This window comes from Rhinoderma darwinii, chromosome 12 (genome assembly GCF_050947455.1).
Source record: "Rhinoderma darwinii isolate aRhiDar2 chromosome 12, aRhiDar2.hap1, whole genome shotgun sequence".
NCBI classification, from domain to species: Eukaryota; Metazoa; Chordata; class Amphibia; order Anura; family Rhinodermatidae; genus Rhinoderma; species Rhinoderma darwinii.
The window spans coordinates 6,037,253-6,060,008 of record NC_134698.1 but is presented as its reverse complement, the minus strand read 5'-3'; the positions used below and the strand labels follow the sequence as shown (position 1 = coordinate 6,060,008).

The window sequence follows — 22,756 nt, the reverse complement described above, 5'->3', positions numbered from 1 at the left end:
TGGGCTTTGTCAGATCTCAAGTCATCTTTGTGGTGAAATCTTTAGAAGTCTCTTGTGAGACGTGACATTTTGTACCTATGGTTCTAGCTGGTGTCTGTAGTGAGGTATCTAGTGGTGTCTGTAGTGAGGTATCTAGTGGTGTCTATAGTGAGGTATCTAGTGGCGTCTGTAGTGAGGTATCTAGTGGTGTCTGTAGTGAGGTATCTAGTGGCGTCTGTAGTGAGGTATCTAGTGGCGTCTGTAGTGAGGTATCTAGTGGCGTCTATAGTGAGGTATCTAGTGGTGTCTATAGTGAGGTATCTAGTGGTGTCTATAGTGAGGTATCTAGTGGTGTCCGGAGTGAGGTATCTAGTGGTGTCTATAGTGAGGTATCTAGTGGTGTCCGGAGTGAGGTATCTAGTGGTGTCTATAGCGAGGTATCTAGTGGTGTCTGTAGCGAGGTATCTAGTGGTGTCTGTAGCGAGGTATCTAGTGGCGTCTGTAGCGCGGTATCTAGTGGCGTCTGTAGCGCGGTATCTAGTGGCGTCTGTAGCGAGGTATCTAGTGGCGTCTGTAGCGAGGTATCTAGTGGCGTCTGTAGCGAGGTATCTAGTGGCGTCTGTAGCGAGGTATCTAGTGGCGTCTGTAGCGAGGCGTCTAGTGGCGTCTGTAGCGAGGCGTCTAGTGGCGTCTGTAGCGAGGCGTCTAGTGGCGTCTGTAGCGAGGCGTCTAGTGGCGTCTGTAGCGAGGCGTCTAGTGGCGTCTGTAGCGAGGCGTCTAGTGGCGTCTGTAGCGAGGCGTCTAGTGGCGTCCGGAGTGAGGTATCTAGTGGTGTCCGGAGTGAGGTATCTAGTGGTGTCCGGAGTGAGGTATCTAGTGGTGTCCGGAGTGAGGTATCTAGTGGTGTCTATAGTGAGGTATCTAGTGGTGTCTACAGTGAGGTATCTAGTGGGGTCTACAGTGAGGTATCTAGTGGTGTCTGTAGTGAGGTATCTAGTGGTGTCTACAGTGAGGTATCTAGTGGTGTCTGTAGTGAGGTATCTAGTGGTGTCTATAGTGAGGTATCTAGTGGTGTCTATAGTGAGGTATCTAGTGGTGTCCGGAGTGAGGTATCTAGTGGTGTCTATAGTGAGGTATCTAGTGGTGTCTATAGTGAGGTATCTAGTGGTGTCTGGAGTGAGGTATCTAGTGGTGTCCGGAGTGAGGTATCTAGTGGTGTCCGGAGTGAGGTATCTAGTGGTGTCTGGAGTGAGGTATCTAGTGGTGTCTATAGCATTATGTAGTATATTGTATATTGTAAAGTCTTCAGTAATGCAGCTGAAGGAATCTCCAAGACAGACCTCTAAATCTAGTGAAATCTCTGGTGATGGTGAAATCTAGTGACCTCTCCAGTGCAGTCTCTAGCGGTTCAGTATAGAGGTGTCTCACATAAGGCTTATAGTGATATCTCCAGTAATGTCTATGGTGCGGTCTCTAGTAATTCCCAGTATGTCACCGCCAGCACACGTCATGTAGCACAAGCCAGCGAGGATGGTGTCTTTGCTTATCATACATGAATTGCTTGTGAACCTCTCATGCCTCCTCCTGGCAGCCGCATCACTCCAGAAGTTAGAGGTGGTGGCTGTAGATTTTGATAATGGCTCCGCGCCGTCAGTTAACAGAAGCTTCGCCATATCATTTGTTTTCCTGGCCGGGTTGTGCAGCGCAGGATATGAACGCACAACGGGAGTTACGCGTTATTAATGGCCCGTCAAACAACTGAGTCAGAAGGAGATTTCCACCTCAACGTGACAAGAGTGACGGCCAGTAACCACCAGCGTGCCACCCTCTTACCCGCCTCATCTGTGCCATTATCCCACTTGTTATACATTCAGTTCACCTTATATCTGCACCGTTCAGCTGACAAAGAAACAGAAGCAAATATCAAATGGAAAAAATAATGTATAGATCCGTACAACACACTAAATACAGGAATCCATCACTCACACATGGCTGAATGTGCTACCACCGAGTCATTCTGATCATGTGCGGTACCGTCAGAGAGCCACCCGTCACTACACTCCCCATCATGTAAGATTCCGGAGTTTCATAACATCTACAGGAGCAGTGTACTGCTGAGCTGGTGTATCTAAGCCTATCATGTGTGATACAGTCTACTGAGCTGGTGAATCTAAGCCTATCATGTGTGATACTGTCTGCTGAGCTGGTGTATCTAAGCCTATCATGTGTGATACTGTCTACTGAGCTGGTGTATCTAAGCCTATCATGTGTGATACTGTCTACTGAGCTGGTGTATCTAAGGCTATCGTGTAATACGGCTTACTGAGCCATGTATCTAAGCCTATTCTGTGATACTGTCTGCTGAGCCAGTGTATCTATCATGTGTGAAACTGTTCTCTGAGCCTGTGTGCCTAAGCATATCAGTGTGATCATGTCTGCTGAGCTGCTGTATCTAAGAAGATCATGTGTGATACTGTCTGCTGAGCCAATGTATCCAATTCTATTGTGTGGTACGGGCTGCTCAGCCTGTGTACCTAAGCATATCATGTGTGATACTGTCTGCTGAATCTAAGCATATCAGTGTGATAATGTCTGCTCAACTGGTGTATCTAAGCCCATCATGTATGATACGGTCTGCTCAGCCTGTGTACCTAAGTATATCGTGTGTGATACTGTCTGCTGAATCTAAGCATATCATGTGCGATACTGTCTGCTGAACTGGTGGATCTAAGCCTATCATGTATGATACGGTCTGCTCAGCCTGCGTATCTAAGCCTATCATGTGTGATACTGTCTGCTGAATCTAAGCCTATCATGTGTGATACTGTCTGCCGAGCTAATGTATCCAATTCTATTGTGTGGTAATATCTGATCAGTCGGTGTATCTAAGCCTATCATGTGTGATACTGTCTGCTGAGCCAATGTATCCAATTCTATTGTGTGATACTGTCTGCTCAGCCGGTGTACCTAAGCATATGATGTGCGATACGGTCTGCTGAACTGGTGTATCTAAGCCTATCATGTGTGATACTGTCTACTGAGCTGGTGTATCTAAGGCTATCATGTGTGATACGGTTTACTGAGCCATGTATCTAAGCCTATTCTGTGATACTGTCTGCTGAGGCAGTGTATCTATCATGTGTGAAACTGTTCTCTGAGCCTGTGTGCCTAAGCATATCAGTGTGATCATGTCTGCTGAGCTGCTGTATCTAAGAAGATCATGTGTGATACTGTCTGCTGAGCCAATGTATCCAATTCTATTGTGTGGTACGGGCTGCTCAGCCTGTGTACCTAAGCATATCAGTGTGATAATGTCTGCTCAACTGGTGTATCTAAGCCCATCATGTATGATACGGTCTGCTCAGCCTGTGTACCTAAGCATATCATGTGTGATACTGTCTGCTGAATCTAAGCCTATCGTGTGTGATACTGTCTGCTGAATCTAAGCCTATCGTGTGTGATACGGTCTGCTGAATCTAAGCATATAATGTGCGATACTGTCTGCTGAACTGGTGGATCTAAGCCTATCATGTATGATACGGTCTGCTCAGCCTATGTATCTAAGCCTATCATGTGTGATACTGTCTGCTGAATCTAAGCCTATCATGTGTGATACTGTCTGCTGAATCTAAGCATATCATGAGTGATACTGTCTGCTGAACTGGTGGATCTAAGCCTATCATGTATGATACGGTCTCCTCAGCCTGTGTATCTAAGACTATCATGTGTGATACTGTCTGCTGAATCTAAGCCTATCATGTGTGATACTGTCTGCTGAATCTAAGCCTATCATGTGTGATACTGTCTGCCGAGCTAATGTATCCAATTCTATTGTGTGGTAATATCTGATCAGTCTGTGTATCTAAGCCTATCATGTGTGATACTGTCTGCTGAGCTAATGTATCCAATTCTATTGTGTGGTAATGTCTGCTCAGCCGGTGTACCTAAGCTTAGCATGTGCGATACTGTCCGCTGAACTGGTGGATCTAAGCCTATCATGTGCGATACGGTCTGCAGAGCAAACATATCCAATTCTATCATGTGTGATACTGTCCGCCGCACCACGGTATATAAGCCTAACATTCGTCATACTGTCTGCTGAGCCGTTGTATCTAAGCCTCCCACGTGTGATACAGTCTCGGAGTACCACACAGCACTACTCTGTACAGCCGCTATGATGACGTTCTCTATTATGACCTACTTATTAACGTCTTCATGATTCCCCACAAGCTTAGAAAAAAGCCCCGAGCCTGTAAATAACCACTGCGGCCGCGCAGGTTAAATGGCAAACAAAATAGTTCTTACGTTTCGGCCTTGTCTGAAGGAGTTTTCGGAAACGTCTCGGAAGATATTTTTAAGCCTTTTCAGACGTGGTCGTCTTATTTTTGATGCAGCCGTACAATAAGACAGCTCCGTGCAGATAAAGCTGGAGGATTTTATTAAATGAAGAGGGGGCCTGCCCGTCCCTCGTTCTCATCACCGCTTCCCCTCTCGCCCTCTTATCTTCTCGTCTCCGTATGTATCTTGCCTGGTCTCTCATTTTCACCGTCGTTCTCGTTCCTCCCTCGTCACAATTACCCGGCATTTAAATCATTTTTATCTCTCTATCAAGTCACCTGCGTCGCGTAATTAAGAAGACATAGCGCTACGGTTTTTCTCAAAGTCGTATTTTTCCGAAATGTTGCCAATTCTTGTCGAGTAAAACGTAAAAATGTATTGTCGGGTACAACTTAAAAATCGTAAAAAGCCGCAATGAAGGAAGGGAAGCGGATTTTACGACTGACCCTTTTTAATCTCTGTACCGGTGGGTGAAATTTCCTTCACCCGTCCGCACCTCAATCGCCGGTCAGGGGATTCAAAAATAGTTGGCCCTTCCCTTTATGGGTCTCCTCAGCCAATCAACAGAGCCAATATAGGTCAAGTGACCCATTCCCGCAGCCCTGACTTCTTAGAAGAAGCTAGCCCCAACTCCCTTATTCGCTTCCGATTCTGTTCCCATGATTGGCCCCTCTGTGGGTGTTTTTTGGGTACCATTGTGCCTTATATTATATTATTGAAGAGTATCCAATCAGATTTTTGCTTTCATATTGGAACTGGCATTATGAGAGACAGCCGGAATCTGATTGGTTGCAATGGATGACGCAACCAATTTCCTTTTACCTGTTGCCACATCAGGACGAGGGGGCACTGGATGTGTTCCCGCGCGATCAGGAGCGGGGTTACGGCTGTAATACACAGATGCAGCCTGGCAGTAACGGCGAAACGTCACCTTAAAAAAACAACAACAACATAATACCGCGGAAATCATAACGACTCGTAGAATAAAGATAACTTTTTTACAGCACGGTGAATAGCAAATGGCAGATGTGCCGTTTTCTTTCACCCCCCACAGACGTTCTACAAATTAGTAAAATAAATTATATACCCCAAAATGGTGCCGTTGAAATATGTAACTCATCCCGCTACAAACAAGACCTCATACAGTCGACAGGAAAATAAAAAAGTTATGGCTCTTGGAAGGTGACGATGAAAAAAAACTAAAATCGTTAAGGCCAATGCAGGCCAGACCGATCCTGGTGTTACTCGTCATAGCGCAGATTTACCGACCCAGGTTATCGTCATCGGTCAAGTGGTCACATGACTACTCATCAGTCAGTGAACCAGAAGAGATTAGCTAGTCCCCGACTACTTAAATAAATGTCTCTTCCCGTTTCTTAGGGGTCGGGGCTTCAGAGAAGTGAGTCATGTGACCACGCTCAGCCCTCCTGAATGGCAGAGAAGGTCTAGAGAGGGGAGGGGTAATAAACATTTGGGGAGCACAACAGCGCCATCTAGTTCAGCATCTGTTTATGACCCATATACATAGATTACATCGATCACATAGCACCCTGAATTACTTAGGGCTTCCCAGTTTTCTCTTTTCCGGACTCTACTTCTACCCTGCCACGACGATTGCCATTTCTAGTCCTTTCTAATTTCCGACATATGAGAACTCGTCTGTCCAAACTCCCCTTTGTCAAGCGGATAACAGGACGGGGACGATGAGAAGTAACGAAGATGAAGACGACTTTGTGCAAGAGATCAAAGTATCTCCAAAGTGACTCAGACCGGAGGAATATTTAAAGAGACGTGACCTTTGTGTGATGGTATTAGAGGCAGGAAAAGCGGTCAAACGCTAAAGTGAACTGACACGCGTCTCCTGGGTAATGAGGAGCTTGGGATGTTCTTTTAAGACACCGAGGAACGAACAGACTATTTTTTTTTTCTTGTGTCTTTGTGATGAGACGCAAGGGAAATCTTTACAGGAAAGAGACAAAAAGGCCATAAAGTCGTGACTAAAGACGGTTCGAAAGGGTTTGGGAGGGGAAAACCAATCAATCCACTAGGATCAAATAACATCTCTGAGGCTCGAAGACCGGTTGTGTTTAGATGGTCAATACTTTGCTTCCTGTAGGACAGAGTTTTTGGATGCACACAGGGGCAAAAAGATCCCCCGACTCCACCCACTATCCAAAAATAAGGGATACCTCTCTCGTTTTTGGTATCTCTGGTGACCTACCAATGCGTTCTGCTTTAAGACCATGTTCCACATTGTAGCTATCGAGGGATGTTGGTCTTACATGGTCCTCATAAGACCCTCAAGGCTTCCATGAAGATGATCCCCATTGTGTAAACTTCTAGTATGCCCTACTTTATCCCCATAGTCCCCTTATGGCCCCTCCTGTCAATAGGTCAGAGACGTTGGGTTTTTAGTTTAGTCTTAGCCAATATATATAATATCACTCCAGGACGTCAATTGCCGTTAACATGAAAAAAAAAAAAAGAGGAGATTGACGCAACCGCAAAGGAAATAATTATTGACTACTACCCCTACAAATGTTCCTCTATAATAATATCAACTATAAACCCAATGGGAATTCCAAGGACGACACAACAATGCAGCCTCAGGGCCTGTTCACATTAGAGGCTCCACCAGGGGCCTCCATCCCAGATCCAGCAGAGATTACCGGAGACAATATCGCAGCATGCTGAGCGATCGTTTCCCATAAAACCACAGACACCCCGACGGACAGCCGACGGAACCCATTAAAGTCAATGGGTTCGGTCGGCCGCTGTTGGTTTCCATGTTGCAGAGGAACCGTTGCGTCTGGCATTCCCTCATTCTGCTCCCCTGACGCAGATGTGAACAGGGTCTAAGACCAGCCAAGGACAGAGACCTTTATGAATATTGGGGTTTACAGATGCCCAACTAATGATAAACCAATCACTTCAAAATAAGAGCAGCATAAATGACGGCCCCAAACTTGGGAGTTAAAGGGGTACTACCAAGAAGTTTTAAGATTTTTGCATCTTTGTAGGGGTCTTATGGTTTTAATAACTGTATGATGAAGACTTCTGCAGCTTCTAAAAGCACTATCATTTTTAATTCTCAAGATAGGTTTGCCGACAGCGAATGGAACAGATAACCTGTCCAGATCATGTTCAACTGACACAGCTGCATGCCTCGTTACAGTGTATCAGAGCCCTGCAGCAGTAACGAGTCCTGCAGCAGCATCAGTTGTGCATGATCATGACCGGTTTTTAGCCTCTGGATATGGACAAGAGTGTTTCTATTCACTGACAGCAAGCATATATCTTGATAACTTCTAGAACGTTTCATTATGCAGCAAATTATAATAAAAACCAGAGGGAATTGCTCTGACTGGCACATTGGCATCTATAGGGACTTGGTAACATACTCTAATTTAAAGAGGCTCTGTCCACCGATTACCTTTAAGGGCAATTACTTAACGGCTTGAAATTCCCCTAAACATGGCGCCCGGGTGTTTCTTTTAATGTTTAACATGAGTGGAGCATGTGCTGAAGATCCTGGAGCACAGAGGGAGGATGTTAAAGTGAAGTGGCAGCGAGATGTGTAGGAACAACGTGACACCTCAGAAGATGGTAGGACGGGGACGATATATATTCTCCTGGCTCACGATCGCAAAAGCTTAGAACATTTTATTCATCTGCAATTCTGCTCCCAGGTGGAGTTCCTGTCTTGTTTGTGGTCTGAGCGAGCAGACAGACACAAAGAGCAGCGATGATTTAAATAGGGGGATGTGGGGAAGCAAGGAAGATATTACCCTCGAGGGGGACACAAGACATAGGCTCAAAGCAGGAAAAAATCTGAACAGTTATTGAGGGTGGGAGGGAAGGCTGTCCATGCTCGGAGAATCGCTGTGGATTCTATACAGATATTAACATCGTAAAGGGGTTTTCCTACTTTAAATAAATATGGCATATCCACAGCATGCGCCATATATGTGTGATAGGTTGGGGAGCCAACCCCCGGGACCTCAACCAATCAAAAGACAAAGCTAAGGCAAGCACACCGCCACATACAGGGGGAGGCCAAGCGGAAAGGTGGTCACTGCCCTTACTCCACAGTGAATGGTCTGCTGAGGCTAGGAGAGGTCTATATGGTAATACACGGTGGCTATGCCATAGACTAGCAACAGCGAGGTCTTCTACCACTGCAGTACCATCAACCACTACCTCTGGGTTGTCGTGTAGAAGGACTTTATGACTGCTGTTATTACTATTATATGGACACAGTGTTTGGCATGATTAAATGGATATTATGACTGGCAGTATTATAGGGGCATTGTGTGTGGCACTATAGCAGGAAGTATTATAGGGGCACTGTGTGTGGCACTATAGCAGGCACTAGTATAGGGGCATTGTGTGTGGCACTATAGCAGGCACTATTATAGGGGCATTGTGTGTGGCACTATAGCAGGCACTATTATAGGGGCATTGTGTGTGGCACTATAGCAGGCACTATTATAGGGGCATTGTGTGTGGCACTATAGCAGGCACTATTATAGGGGCATTATGTGTGGCACTATAGCAGGCAGTATTATAGGGGCACTGTGTTTGGCACTATTGGGCACATTACTTAATATTTTAGGATAAAGATCAAATTAGGGTACATGTGGTCCACAATGGTGTGGGGGGAGTGTTGTTATACCAATCATGATGTTACGAGGCATTCTAGTAAAGATGTATTTGTTTGCTTCTCTTTTTTTTCCTACATAATTCCCCTCGAACTTAGTTTTTATAATAAAAGATAATTTAATTCTCTAGAATGTTAATATTTGGTCAATTAATTTGTATCCCCTTGTTGGTTTGATGAGAAGAGCTTGTGCTACTTCTGGTCTAGTATGACGTCCAGTGGTTATTACAGCTGCCTTGTGCTATTACAGAATAAGATTATGTTCTAGTAATTGTCTGAGGAAGATATATGGAGGTATGAGGAAACGGGAAGAGGATAAAAGGAGGTATGAGGAACGAAAATATGATATCGGGAGGTATGAGAAACAGGAAGATGATATAGGGAGGTGTGAGTTATGTAAAGATGATAGAGGCAGGTATGAGGAGCAGGCAGAGGATACAGGGAGGTATGAGGAGCAGGCAGAGGATACAGGGAGGTATGAGGAGCAGGCAGAGGATACAGGGAGGTATGAGAAGCAGGCAGATGATATAGGGAGGTATGAGCAGGCAGATGATATAGGAAGGTATGAGGAGCAGAAAGAAGATATAGGGAGATATGAGCAGGCAGATGATATAGGAAGGTATGAGGAGCAGGAAGATGATATGGGGAGGTATGAGAAGCAGGAAGAAGATATAGGGAGGTATGAGAAGCAGGCAGATGATATAGGGAGGTATGAGAAGCAGGCAGATGATATGGGGAGGTATGAGGAGCAGGCAGATGATATGGGGAGGTATGAGGAGCAGGCAGATGATATGGGGAGGTATGAGGAGCAGGCAGATGATATAGGAAGGTATGAGGAGCAGGAAGAATATATAGGGAGGTATGAGGAACGTGAAGACGATATGGGCAGGTATGAGAGGCAGGAAGAAGATATAGGGAGGTATGAGGAGCAGGCAGATGATATGGGCAGGTATGAGAGGCAGGAAGAAGATATAGGGAGGTAGGAGGAGCAGGCAGATGATATGGGCAGGTATGAGAGGCAGGAAGAAGATATAGGGAGGTATGAGGAGCAGGCAGATGATATAGGGAGGTATGAGGAGCAGGAAGATTATATAGGGAGGTATGAGGAACGTGAAGAAGATATAGGCAGGTATGAGAGGCAGGAAGAAGATATAGGGAGGTATGAGGAGGCCGATTTTATAGGAAGGTATGAGGAGCAGGAAGAAGATATAGGGAGGTATGAGAAGCAGGTGAATTATATAGGGAGGTATGAGGAGCAGGAAGAAGATATAGGGATGTATGAGAAGCAGGAAGAAGATATAGGGATGTATGTGGAGCAGGAAGAAGTTATGGGGATGTATGTGGAGCAGGAAGAAGATATAGGGAGGTATGAGGAGCAGGCAGAAGATATAGGGATGTATGAGGAGCAGGCAGAAGATATAGGGAGGTATGAGGAGCAGGCAGAAGATATAGGGAGGTATGAGAAGCAGGTGAATTATATAGGGAGGTATGAGAAGCAGGTGAATTATATAGGGAGGTATGAGGAGCAGGCAGAAGATATAGGGAGGTATGAGGAGCAGACAGAAGATATAGGGAGGTATGAGGAGCAGGAAGAAGATATAAGGAGGTATGAGGAGCAGACAGAAGATATAGGGAGGTATGAGGAGCAGGAAGAAGATATAGGGAGGTATGAGGAGCAGGCAGAAGATATAGAGAGGTATGTGGAGCAGGAAGAAGATATAGGGAGGTATGAGGAGCAGGAAGAAGATATAGGGATGTATGAGGAGCAGGAAGAAGATATAGGGATGTATGTGGAGCAGGAAGAAGATATAGGGATGTATGAGGAGCAGGAAGAAGATATAGGGATGTATGTGGAGCAGGAAGAAGATATAGGGAGGTATGAGGAGCAGAAAGAAGATATAGGGAGGTATGAGGAGCAGGCACGTGATATGGGGAAGAAAAGCATAAAATTAGCTTTGTCAGCAATAAATCAGTTTTTCAGCATAATTATGTACTACAAAATCAATTTGGTAGGAGATTGTGCCGCTACATAATCAATTTTGTGGTACAAAAGCAATTTTATGCATAACGCCTATTTTACGCACCACATTTACAAACATCAGCATTGATTCTGTGGCACAACATGTCCAATAAAAGTCTGATCAATTTATTAATAACATGGAAACACCCTTTACCGTAGGCATGGACGTCACTTTAAAAGGGAAATTCCAATAAAATTCCTTTTACATTTTTTTTAACAGGAATCTTTTAGGCTTTAGGAATTCTTTTTGTGGCTATTTGTTAAGTGGCAGCAGTGATGTTTTTGGCCATTGCTGATCCAACTAAGCACATGGTCCCGGGGTGACAACAACCAATTATACTGTAATAAAGTGGCGGCAGCGTGTATTCACATGCCCTACTGGGACTTCTGGTTCCTGTTGGAAGATTGTGGTGAACCTAGTGCTGGATTGTGAATTTTTGGTATTTTTTTATTTTTATTTATAGTGCAGTGGAGACCCTGAAAAATCAAAAAGTTACACCCCCATCAAATCAGAAGAATGAAAGGGGTAGTATTTTACACTAAAATTTCTATTGGATCTGTTTCCACTTATCACAGATCACAAGATTAAAAACAAAACAAAGAGAAAAGACGATTTGGGGATCACAATGTACCCCCAAGTATTACAAGGTCTGGCTGGCTTCATTGTACTTCTTTGATTATTGTACTGAGAATCACATTGTTATTCAAACTGGTGGAAACATGTTAGTCCTTGACTCGGCATGATCCCCGTCAATGCTTTAGACATAACCATTCTTTCTTCTAATACAATAAATTATCTGTGAGATACCTCTATGGCTCCCGGCCTTTTCTGTGCTCCTAGAACAACGCATGACTTTAGAACATTGCGGCTCAGTCGTTGAAGAGAGAAAAAATTATTTAATACCACATAATAATTCCTACTGAAAGGCCTATTGTCGGCCTATCATTCTGTGCTGCTCGTATTTTGGAACAAAACGAGTTCATCCCCTTGACTATAATAGGCTATAAAGTATTTTTCTTTTTTTCACAAGAATTTGGCCACTTGGTGGCAGTGTTACATGTCTATGGAGGCTATTCTAAAAATGTAGCTGGGTTCACTTTATAATCTCTGGAGCATCACCTTACAATTATCCTATTCAAGCCATTGCAATATGGAGCTCCTCAGATAATTAGCCATTGACACCGATGTCCCTCGCTATGATCAGCTGACACCACACCGTACGAACCCTTTCTTTCAATGGCATTTTTATTTATAGAGCATGAGGATTATTCAGAAGCCAAAAAGGTCTCTGACTTCTTGGGGCTCTTTGGATAATAAGTAAGTGACACCAGTGTCACCCGCTTATAATCAGCTGAAGCATTCCCTATGGTTTGAAGCAACCATGCAATACAGCAACATTTCCGAGAAGGTTGGAGAATTATTGCATTCCATGCAAACTGGTGGGAGACTTTTTGTCGCCATGTAGCCCAAGCCATGTGGTGTGGCTGAATTTTTTCTAAACAGTAGAGTAGTCGGCCCCTTCAACGTGAGCAGGGATTCTGGCTGACAACCCCATTGATGTGTCTTAATGACTTCAAAAGACTCTTTAAAAGTGGAGTTGCCCTTTAAGACCGATGTTCTTAATGCTTTAAAGTGACCCTCCGTTCCCGAGACAACATTTTAAATATGATGGGGTATATGGAGTAATTTTACTGGTGCCCCCCAGTTGTGCCCCTCTGCTGTGGATCCGCCGTTTAAGGGTCCCCTCTGTGCTGCCCCAAAATAGCTGCAGTGCTTCTTAGACTGAGTCTGAGACACTCCCACTGTTTTCGGATTGGCTTAAGCTGCTCACGCGAGTTCTGTCCAATCCGTGAACAGAGGGAGTGTCTTAGACTCAGTCCATTTTGAGAACACAGAGGGGACCCTAAAATGGCAGATTCACAGCAGAGGGGCAGAACTGGAGCGCACCAGGTAATATTACTCCATTTACCCCCCCCCCCCATCACATTTATAATTTTGTCCTGAAACAAGAGGGTCGCTTTAATCCAGAAAAAAACGACTACATATAATATTTTCGATAGTAAGAAAATATCGGCCCCCTGACCCTTAAAAAAAATCTTGCCATGTATGATGGGCTTTACACAGAGACTTTTCCTTCGCTCACCACTGCTACTCCCGATTCTGTAACTTTGATAATGACCACAAAGGGTTACTGTGCTGGGTCTCCACGCCAAGTCCTTGCTTCCGCAGTATGAGTTTTTTCGTCAGTGATTTTTCTTTTCCACAATTAATTTAATTGACTGAGATAGGTAAGGAAGCAGAGCAAAGGGTGCACTTAAAGTATGCTTTTAGTAAATTAAACTTTTCGGGATCTGTAAATTAAAAAAATATATTTTGTGCTGCTCAACTTGCAGCCTCCGAGAACTGGCAAGCGATAAAACTATCCTATAGATGACATCAAAAGCCGAGAGCGGAGCTGGGATAGTTGTACAAGCTACGCTACCGTTGGTCAGGATGTCTTAAAGGGGCAGTCATTCCTGAGAAACCTCTGCCCATCCTTGGACGCCTGAAGCATTGGAGATCCCACCAGTGACACAAGATCGGCGATCACTATCCCTCCTATTATATATAAGAAATGGTCTATTCCACCATCTGCATAAGATTGGATACTAGACCACATAGGCGTACCTGACCATTGGTAGTGATGGTTAGCGGCCACATACAAGGCTCAATTCTTCTGATCACTAGATCAGGTCATATAAGTAATGCAGAGCCATAAGAAAGAGTAAGAGAGGAAACCATTTAGAGTCTATGGAAAGCTGGATGACCACCTCTATTAGTGGTGGTCACCTAGCACGTGTTCCCTGAGTTGGTGACCAAGGGGACGTAGAAAGAGTTGGAAATTTGAAATGCTCTCAATGCCAGTTGTCTGCTGAGAAAGGCCATCATTCGCCAAGGGTTGTCAGCAGCTCTGGAGCCTGACGACATATTGCCAGAAGTACAACCTGCGTCCATTCCTGGTGGAGGCGAACCAGGCCAGATCTTTTACCTGGAGTTGGCTGCTGGTCATCTGTTTTCAAAAAATGTTGATGAAGAATCAAAAATGCCTGACAATGGTGCATGGGAAAATTTAGGGCATTTTCTCGCACATTTCTTTAATGTGGGTGATGGTGAAATATAACCTGAGGAGAAGAGTATGATTTTCAGGCTATATAGGGGTATGCTTGGTTGTTTGAAATACACCCCCCTAAAGCAAAAAATTATTGCAAAAACAGCCCGGTTAACCGGTTACGTCCACCAAGTTCAAAGGTTTATTAATCTGCGTTATTAAGCAGCTTTACACCCTCCTTCCTCGTTCCCCTATCAGTCATTATATCTATGAACCTGGAAGTTTAGGATAAGCAGAGTCCCTCAGAGATGGGGAGATGTTGATGTCCACGTAATTGTGGGAGGATACAAAAAAGTGAATTTAAGCAAGTAGATTCAAAAATTAGCAAAAACATATATACTATACGTACAAATGTTTCTTTTAGGTAAACGCCACTTGCTTATTTTTGTTTTTCATGTGACCCTAAATTCCCTATGAGCGCTCTGGGGTAAAGTGCTCCACATTGCAGAAGCCTCATAGGATCCCGTTGTAGCGTAAGGTGCAATCGATAACCTGTTAGCCCCAAGGCAGCCAGCCGTTCTGTTTTTTAACCTCGGAGACTGAATCAAGCTGCATCTCTCTGGAAACATGACTGCTATTGATCGGCCTGAATGTTTCCTAGAAGGGAGGGGTTGACTACGTTTAGCCCTACAGTTAACGCCAATTACTCCCTGTGGGCTGCCTGCTGTCTGAGCCCGAAATGCAAAAAGATCAGGACGATTGCACTCCCCCCAAACTCATCATTTTAGTATCATCACCGAAGATTGAGCCCTAATTAGACCCACCAATTAGACCAAAGTATACAAAAATACTGTCAAAGGGGTTTTCCATTTATAATATAGTCTGTGGAGGTCCCAGATGGATATAGCTATGAGGTTATGACATTATAAAATGTTTACATTGGTTTCAACATGTGGTACTGCGACCGAGATTCTCCATATGAACTCTCCGCTATATTAATGAAACCCAAAGTGTCCCCCTCTGATAGCGGCTTCAAACAAAACCCTGCGGTTCTGGTTCAAGTGGCTAATGTCATGTACCACGTAGATGTTTAGTTATTTATCTCATCAGGGGCACATTTCAGAATGACAAATTCATGATGAGGATTTCATGGCTGGATCTCTATTAAAGCAGACAGCGATCCTAACTTGTGGTAACCTCTGGGTCACCGCTACATCGATGACGTATCAGTTGTTGGTCTGGTCATGTATTATTTACCAGCTTAAATTTACCCGTTTTCTATGGCATCAGTCACACTAGATTACAGTGGTCTAATACATCTCCTGATGAGCAAAGGAAAATGTGTGTTTTTCCCTTTATCAGAGTTATCTTTGACTATAGGCTCTTAGGATCGACGAAAATGGGGTGATATATATGTAATCCGTACTTGACGGGATCTCAGCAGCCAAGATTACCGTGTTTCATGCCTTGTTAGACCCTCAGCACACACAAACAACAAACTTTTGGGGGAGATTTATCAAAACTGGGGGAAAGGAAATGTGGTGTAGTTGCCCATAACAACCGATTAGGTTGTAACTTTAATTTTCAAAAAAGCCTAAAAAGAAAAAATGAGGTGGTTTCTGATTGGTTGATAAGGGCCACTACTGTCAAAAATGTGTTCAGCTGTCATGTCAAACTAGTCACATGATCCGCAAGCCGCTTTACGTAACAATTAGTGGTAGCTTTTTCAAATTTCAGATATATTTTGTTACAAATTTTTTGTTTCCTTTTTTAATTACAGCCGTGCAGCCTCGTTTCCTCCAGGAGCCCAGCGACCAGACTGTGGTAGCCGGGCAAAAAGTTGTTTTAACATGTGTGGTGCTGAATTACTCGGGTATTGTACAGTGGACCAAAGATGGACTGGCGCTCGGTCTGGGGAATCTAAAAAGTAAGGCTTGACTTTCTTATATTTTCCTATAAATTGGCGTCGACTTATAATAAAAAGTGTTTTTCCCCCCAAAAATTAAAAATGCCATTAAAAAGTCCTCAAATTGTAAAATTGCTAAAGATCCGCTCTATGCATTCCTGGATGACAACCAACACAGCGGCCGAAAAAGCTCCCACAGGGGTTGTCACCCAGCTTTTCCAGACTTCTCCGTGGCAAATGTGATACAAAAGTGGGAGATTTTAGTTCTTTAGGTAAGTTGGGTGGTTGAATTGGTTGTCATCTAGCGATCCCAGAAACAGAAATAACTAAAAAAACAGCTCAAAATTTTTTTATAACTTCTGACGTCTCGAGGACTTGAGGAAATTAGAGCGATCAAGAGGTTAATGGAAGATCAGAGTGATTTGGTTTGAGGACTTGCATGCTATAAGGCGTAAAGATCCGCTCCCTATCCTCACAAGGCCCCAGTGAATACCTCATACATCTGGACTGGCTCTCCGAGCCATTCCCATCCATCAATTACTGCCTATCTGCCCCCGCCAACTGCTTCTGCTCTGCAAAACCGCAGGCAGCAATTTATCCCCCGGCCCTGCACAAAGCTCCAGATTCTGCTGACTAACCAAAATTGCTCCAAATACTTCATTTTGTTGGCGTCCTGTTGACACAGTGATAGATGCCAAGGGCTCCGCAGCTCGAGAGGCTCTGAATGGGGAGACCAGATAAGAGTCTGGGTCACATTTAGGTGCAACCACCCTCCCCCGCCATGGGTCAGGCTGCAAGTGGTTAGATATTATCTATTATCTTCTCTCATTATTACTCTTAGCTTTTAGATTAAAAGTACCCAGGATCCTAAGGTACTTTTAAGGTGGCGCCGCTTATCTCAAATGCAAACAAAGGACACCATAGGCACTAGTTTGTCAGATAATCATATTTTGCTTTCTATTGCCCCCTTAAGCAATTAATCAGTCATAAAGCTATATACAAAAGAGAGAAAAATTGTATATACCTATATACACCGACACACAAATATATTTCTAGCGGCCATCGGCCCAAGAAGAAAATCGGAGGGTAACCGGTAATGGTGGAGCTTCGGTACCCTCCACAGCCCTCCGGCAGACCAGTGGGTGAATGAGCTGTATAAAAGTACTCTATAGTAATCCCATGTAGTCACCCAGTGACAGCAGTGCCTGTTGCTAGGCAACCAACAAAAATGGAATTACAATGTTGCTGAAGATTCCTTTTAAAATGCATACAAGAATAAGATGTAAAGGCCCAGATACTGCGACAAACTTGACCTCGCTTCACATACGGCGACATTTCCAAATACACTACCACAGGAAATGAGCCCTCGTATAATTCAAAAACGCCCCATACCATAATACCCGCTCTGTAAAATATACATGAGCTCATGGTAATAAAATGTAGAGCACCTGAACTCATCAGCAAACAGGTAGAGCCGCATTTCTACGCGCCTTTGCTCTTTTATGTTATTTGGCCTCGTGTAGGTGAATCCGGAGGCCGGGAGGAGATATTCTCACACCCTGCTCTTCCTATTAAAGACGTTTCCCACATGAAAGCTCTGCAGGCCTCACCCTGACATGGGGTCCTTTTGGTGTTATGTCACCAAAATATAATAATGTCATCTCTGAGTAATGAGACAAAATATTCTGCACACAATGACCTTATATATATATATATATATATATATATATTAAAAAAACGTCCACAAAGTGTGGGCTGAACCAATATTTATTCAAATTCCCCCCATTAACTTGTGGGTATTCATCGATTTGATCAACTGGTTCTGTTTGCCCATCCAACTCGACTCAGAACCTGATAACACAGGAGTGACTGCAGCGATCCCCAATTTCCTACTTTCCTTAAAGGGGTTTTCTCAACTTAGACATTACGGGACCCCTGCGAGTGTGACATGGTGGCCGCCGGATATTCAGGTTCCCTGTAGTCCCACCTGAAATAGTAGGTTCTGGGTGGAGATATATTTGAATGTGATGGGCACACAGGTGCCGGGATCGTTACATGGTCATGTGATGGGCACACAGGTGCCGGGATAGTTACATGGTCATGTGATGGACGCACAGGTGCTGGGATCGTTACATGGTCATGTGATGGACGCACAGGTGCTGGGATCGTTACATGGTCATGTGATGGACACACAGGTGCTGGGATCGTTACCTGGTCATGTGATGGACACGCAGGTGCTGGGATCGTTACCTGGTCATGTGATGGACACACAGGTGCTGGGATCGTTACATGGTCATGTGATGGACGCACAGGTGCTGGGATCGTTACATGATCATGTGATGGACACAGGTGCTGGGATCATTACATGGTCATGTGATGGACACACAGGTGCTGGGATCGTTACATGGTCATGTGATGGACACACAGGTGCTGGGATCGTTACATGGTCATGTGATGGGCACACAGGTGCCGGGATCGTTACATGGTCATGTGATGGACACACAGGTGCTGGGATCGTTACCTGGTCATGTGATGGGCACACAGGTGCTAGGATCGTTACATGGTCATGTGATGGGCACACAGGTGCTGGAATCGTTACATGGTCATGTGATGGGCACACAGGTGCCGGGATCGTTACATGGTCATGTGATGGACACACAGGTGCTGGGATCGTTACATGGTCATGTGATGGACAGGTGCTGGGATCGTTACATGGTCATGTGATGGACAGGTGCTGGGATCGTTACATGGTCATGTGATGGACACACAGGTGCTGGGATTGTTAGAGGGTCATGTGATGGACACAGATGCTGGGATCTATCATGGTCACGTAATGGGCACACAGGTGCTGGTATCGTTAGAAGAAAGAACTCTGATACACATACTGTAACAATCCCAGCACCTGTGTGTGCATCACACGACCATGAACTTCCACTGGATGTAAATAATTTTTGTTCCTACTGGATAACAACAAGCAGAAAACCGTGGAAAATCCAATAACTTTTAATTATACAAAAAAATACCAGCACATTAGGGTGAACCATGGCCTCTTCTTTATGGGAATCAATAGGGCACCACAAACCAGAACCCCAACAATTCCCAAATTAGGAATTTTAACCTCTTTATCACAAGATGTAGACCCTTGAAACCCATAATCCCCAATGCATTTCAATGGTTTGTGAAGTGATAACTTATGGTGGCATCTCCCTTTAAGCCACAACACTATTTGAGGGCCAAACAGCAGGAGAAACGTTCGATGATAGATATCCAGACAAGATCTATGGCTTTAGTTACCAATGATCAGTCGGCTGCAGCCATCAGCTCAGTAATATCAGAGACAATGAGTTTTCAGCTGGTCTAAAATGACACCCCACATATACCGAACACATCTCCTGCGGTCTCCATAAATACAATCCATGGACCATACTGACCTAGTGCCACACTGCCACCTATAGGCACAGCTAGGAAGTGCAAGTATCAGAAGGACAGGATACAGGGGAATATCATGTCCAGATTAAGGCCTCGTGCACACGGCCGTGCCCGTAGTCACTGCCCGTGATTGCGGGCATGGCCGGTCGCCTGTCACTCGCATTTTCGTCCCGTAATGTATGGGAGCGTGGCCCGTAAAAAGCAAAAGAACGGACATGTCGTATCTTTTGCGGTACACTTCTACGGCCCGGGCACCCTCCCGTAAATATACGGGAAGGTGTCCGTGGTCAACAAAAGTGAATGGGTCCGTAATTGTGGACCGTAATTACAGTCCGCAAGTATGGATGGTTTTTACGGTCGTGTGTATGGGGCCTAAGGCCTCATGCACATGACCATAATGGCTTTTACGGATTCGTAGACATCCACAACTCATCCGCATATATACGGTATGCTGTCCAAATATACGGTCCGTAGTGCACTAAAGAAAAAGACTCTGAAGCAAAATAAAAATGGTGCAGGACCAGACCATCCACTAACCAATAAGATCTAAGCCGTCAAACGTATACAGGCGTTATCGCATGTCCGTCCTCCGCCATATCATACCTATAACCAGGTGAGCCGAGAGTTTCTCTTTCCTAATTAAATATCTTCTTTCGTCTTTCTCCCCAGTCTGGCCGCGTTATCAAGTTGTTGGAAACACAGACTCTGGGCAATACAACCTGGAAATTACCAACGCCAGCATTTATGATGATGCCAATTTCGAGTGCCAAGCCACTGAGGCCGCCTTGAGATCCAAAGGAGCTAAACTGACCGTGTTAAGTAAGGATTTCAAGATGTCCTAATTTCATTGATGAGCAGATCGGTAATTCTTAAAGTGTCCGTAGCTTTAAGGGCGATCAAGGATTTTGACTGATCTCGAAAGATATATTGATTGGCTAAGTTGGATGTTTTCAGTCTGTCATTATTATCACCAAGATAGGCTGGCGCCAAAGCTGTCTGGCTGAGCTTCTGCATCAGCGTAAATAGACATGTGAATGAAACATCTATGGGTATGTTCATCCTGAGCCTCCTGGTTCATGAATAGTGGCTGAGCTTTAGATGTAACTCTCCAGTATAAGCCCACCCAAAGGACATCGTCCCAATATTGCTTTGCCGTTTTTGAGGTCCACACGGATAATACCGTCCCCATCGATGAGTGGTTGTCACAGCCCCGCCCCTTTGATATCACCAAATACAATAAAAATGATGAGAAATGCAAATCCCCCAAGAGGTTTGCCAAAATGTTCCGCAGCAGTTAGAGTTCTAGCACTTTAAGATACATTTTCTTTATCTTCTGCTAGTCATCGGTACTAAACCTTGATGTTTTCTCACACCTAAAAAGGCTTGGTGTTTACACAGTGGGTGCAGCTCCCACCTCGCCAGGTCGTCTTGTTTGGAGCAATTCAGTACATGCCATAGCCTGTATGGTGACAATTAGCAGTCAGCCAGGCAGAAAGTGCTTGCCCTCCCAGTAACAATTTAAAGGATGGAGAACGCAACAAAGACTTCATTGTCCAAGGTTTCTCCCGTGTGAAATACCTGGAATTTTTTCCTCTCACCTTTTTCACTGTACGCATCTTCCTGCAGCCACAAGTCTTATTACCGTCATCACAAAGCCCTGTGTGCTGCTAATAGAGGGATAAGGTTTACTAACTCTGCGCAAAACGCAAAACCTCTTCTTTTACCGGAAGAATACGTAAAGCTCCAATTTTTTATATAGATCATATTTTGTATCCTTTTATATAAGAATATTTTATTATGTGGTTTATATCCAGGTATTGTATTCTCTTAATAAAATGCAAAGCTCCACCCACTATCCTAAAATCAGGAATAACTACTATAATACTGCCCCCTATATACAAGAATATAACTACTATAACACTGCCCCTATATACAAGAATATAACTACTATAATACTGCCCCCTATATACAAGAATATAACTACTATAATACTGCCTCCTATATACACGAATATAACTACTATAGTACTGCCCCTATATACAAGAATATAACTACTATAATACTGCTCCCTATATACAAGAATATAACTACTATAATACTGCCCCCTATATACAGGAATATAACTACTATAATACTACCTCCTATATACAAGAATATAAGTACTATAATAAAGCCCCCTATATACAAGAATATAACTACTATAATACTACCTCCTATATACAAGAATATAAGTACTATAATAAAGCCCCCTATATACAAGAATATAACTACTATAATACTGCCCCTATATACAAGAATATAACTACTATAATACTGCCCCTATATACAAGAATATAACTACTATAATACTGCCCCTATATACAAGAATATAACTACTATAATACTGCCCCCTATATATAAGAATATAACTACTATAATACTGCCCCTATGTACAAGAATATAACTACTATAATACTGCCCCCTATATACAAGAATATAACGACTATAATACTGCTCCTATATACAAGAATATAACTACTATAATACTGCCACTATATACAAGAATATAACCACTATAATACTGCTCCTACATACAAGAATATAACTAATATAATACTGCCTCCTGTATACAAGAATATAACTACTATAATACTGCCCCCTATATACAAGAATATAACTACTATAATACTGCCCCTATATACAAGAATATAACTACTATAATACTGCCCCCTATATTCAAGAATATAACTACTATAATACTGCCCCTATATACAAGAATATAACTACTATAATACTGCCCCCTATATACAAGAATATAACTACTATAATATTGCCCCCTATATACAAGAATATAACTACTATAATACTGCCCCCTATATACAAGAATATAACTACTATAATACTGCTCCTATATACAAGAATAGAACTACTATAATACTGGCCCTATATACAAGAATATAACTACTATAATACTGGCCCTATATACAAGAATATAACTACTATAATACTGCCCCTATATACAAGAATATAACTACTATAATACTGCCCCCTATCTACAAGAATATAACTACTATAATACTGCTCCTATATACAAGAATATAACTACTATAATACTGGCCCTATATACAAGAATATAACTACTATAATACTGCCCCTATATACAAGAATATAACTACTATAATACTGCCCCCTATATACAAGAATATAACTACTATAATACTGCCCCCTATAAACAAGAATATAACTATTATAATACTGCTCCCTATATACAAGAATATAACTATTATAATACTGCCCCCTATATACAAGAATATAACTACTATAATAATGCCCCCTATGTACAAGAACATAACTAC

At 43.4% G+C, this 22,756-nt stretch overlaps 1 protein-coding gene and 1 long non-coding RNA gene across 2 annotated transcripts in view; one reads left to right on the top strand and one right to left on the bottom strand.

Moving 5' to 3' along the window:
* Window positions 1-22,756, bottom strand: part of LOC142664562 (uncharacterized) — a 143,662-nt gene that overhangs the window by 75,897 nt on the left and 45,009 nt on the right. The window lies entirely within an intron of this gene.
* The window catches only part of KIRREL1 (kirre like nephrin family adhesion molecule 1), a 173,656-nt gene that overhangs the window by 127,438 nt on the left and 23,462 nt on the right, over window positions 1-22,756 (top strand). Inside the window, exons 2-3 of the mRNA XM_075843714.1 lie at window positions 15,867-16,013; window positions 20,091-20,240. Coding sequence (XP_075699829.1) covers window positions 15,867-16,013; window positions 20,091-20,240 — 297 coding nt within the window. The remainder of the gene's footprint in view (window positions 1-15,866; window positions 16,014-20,090; window positions 20,241-22,756) is intronic.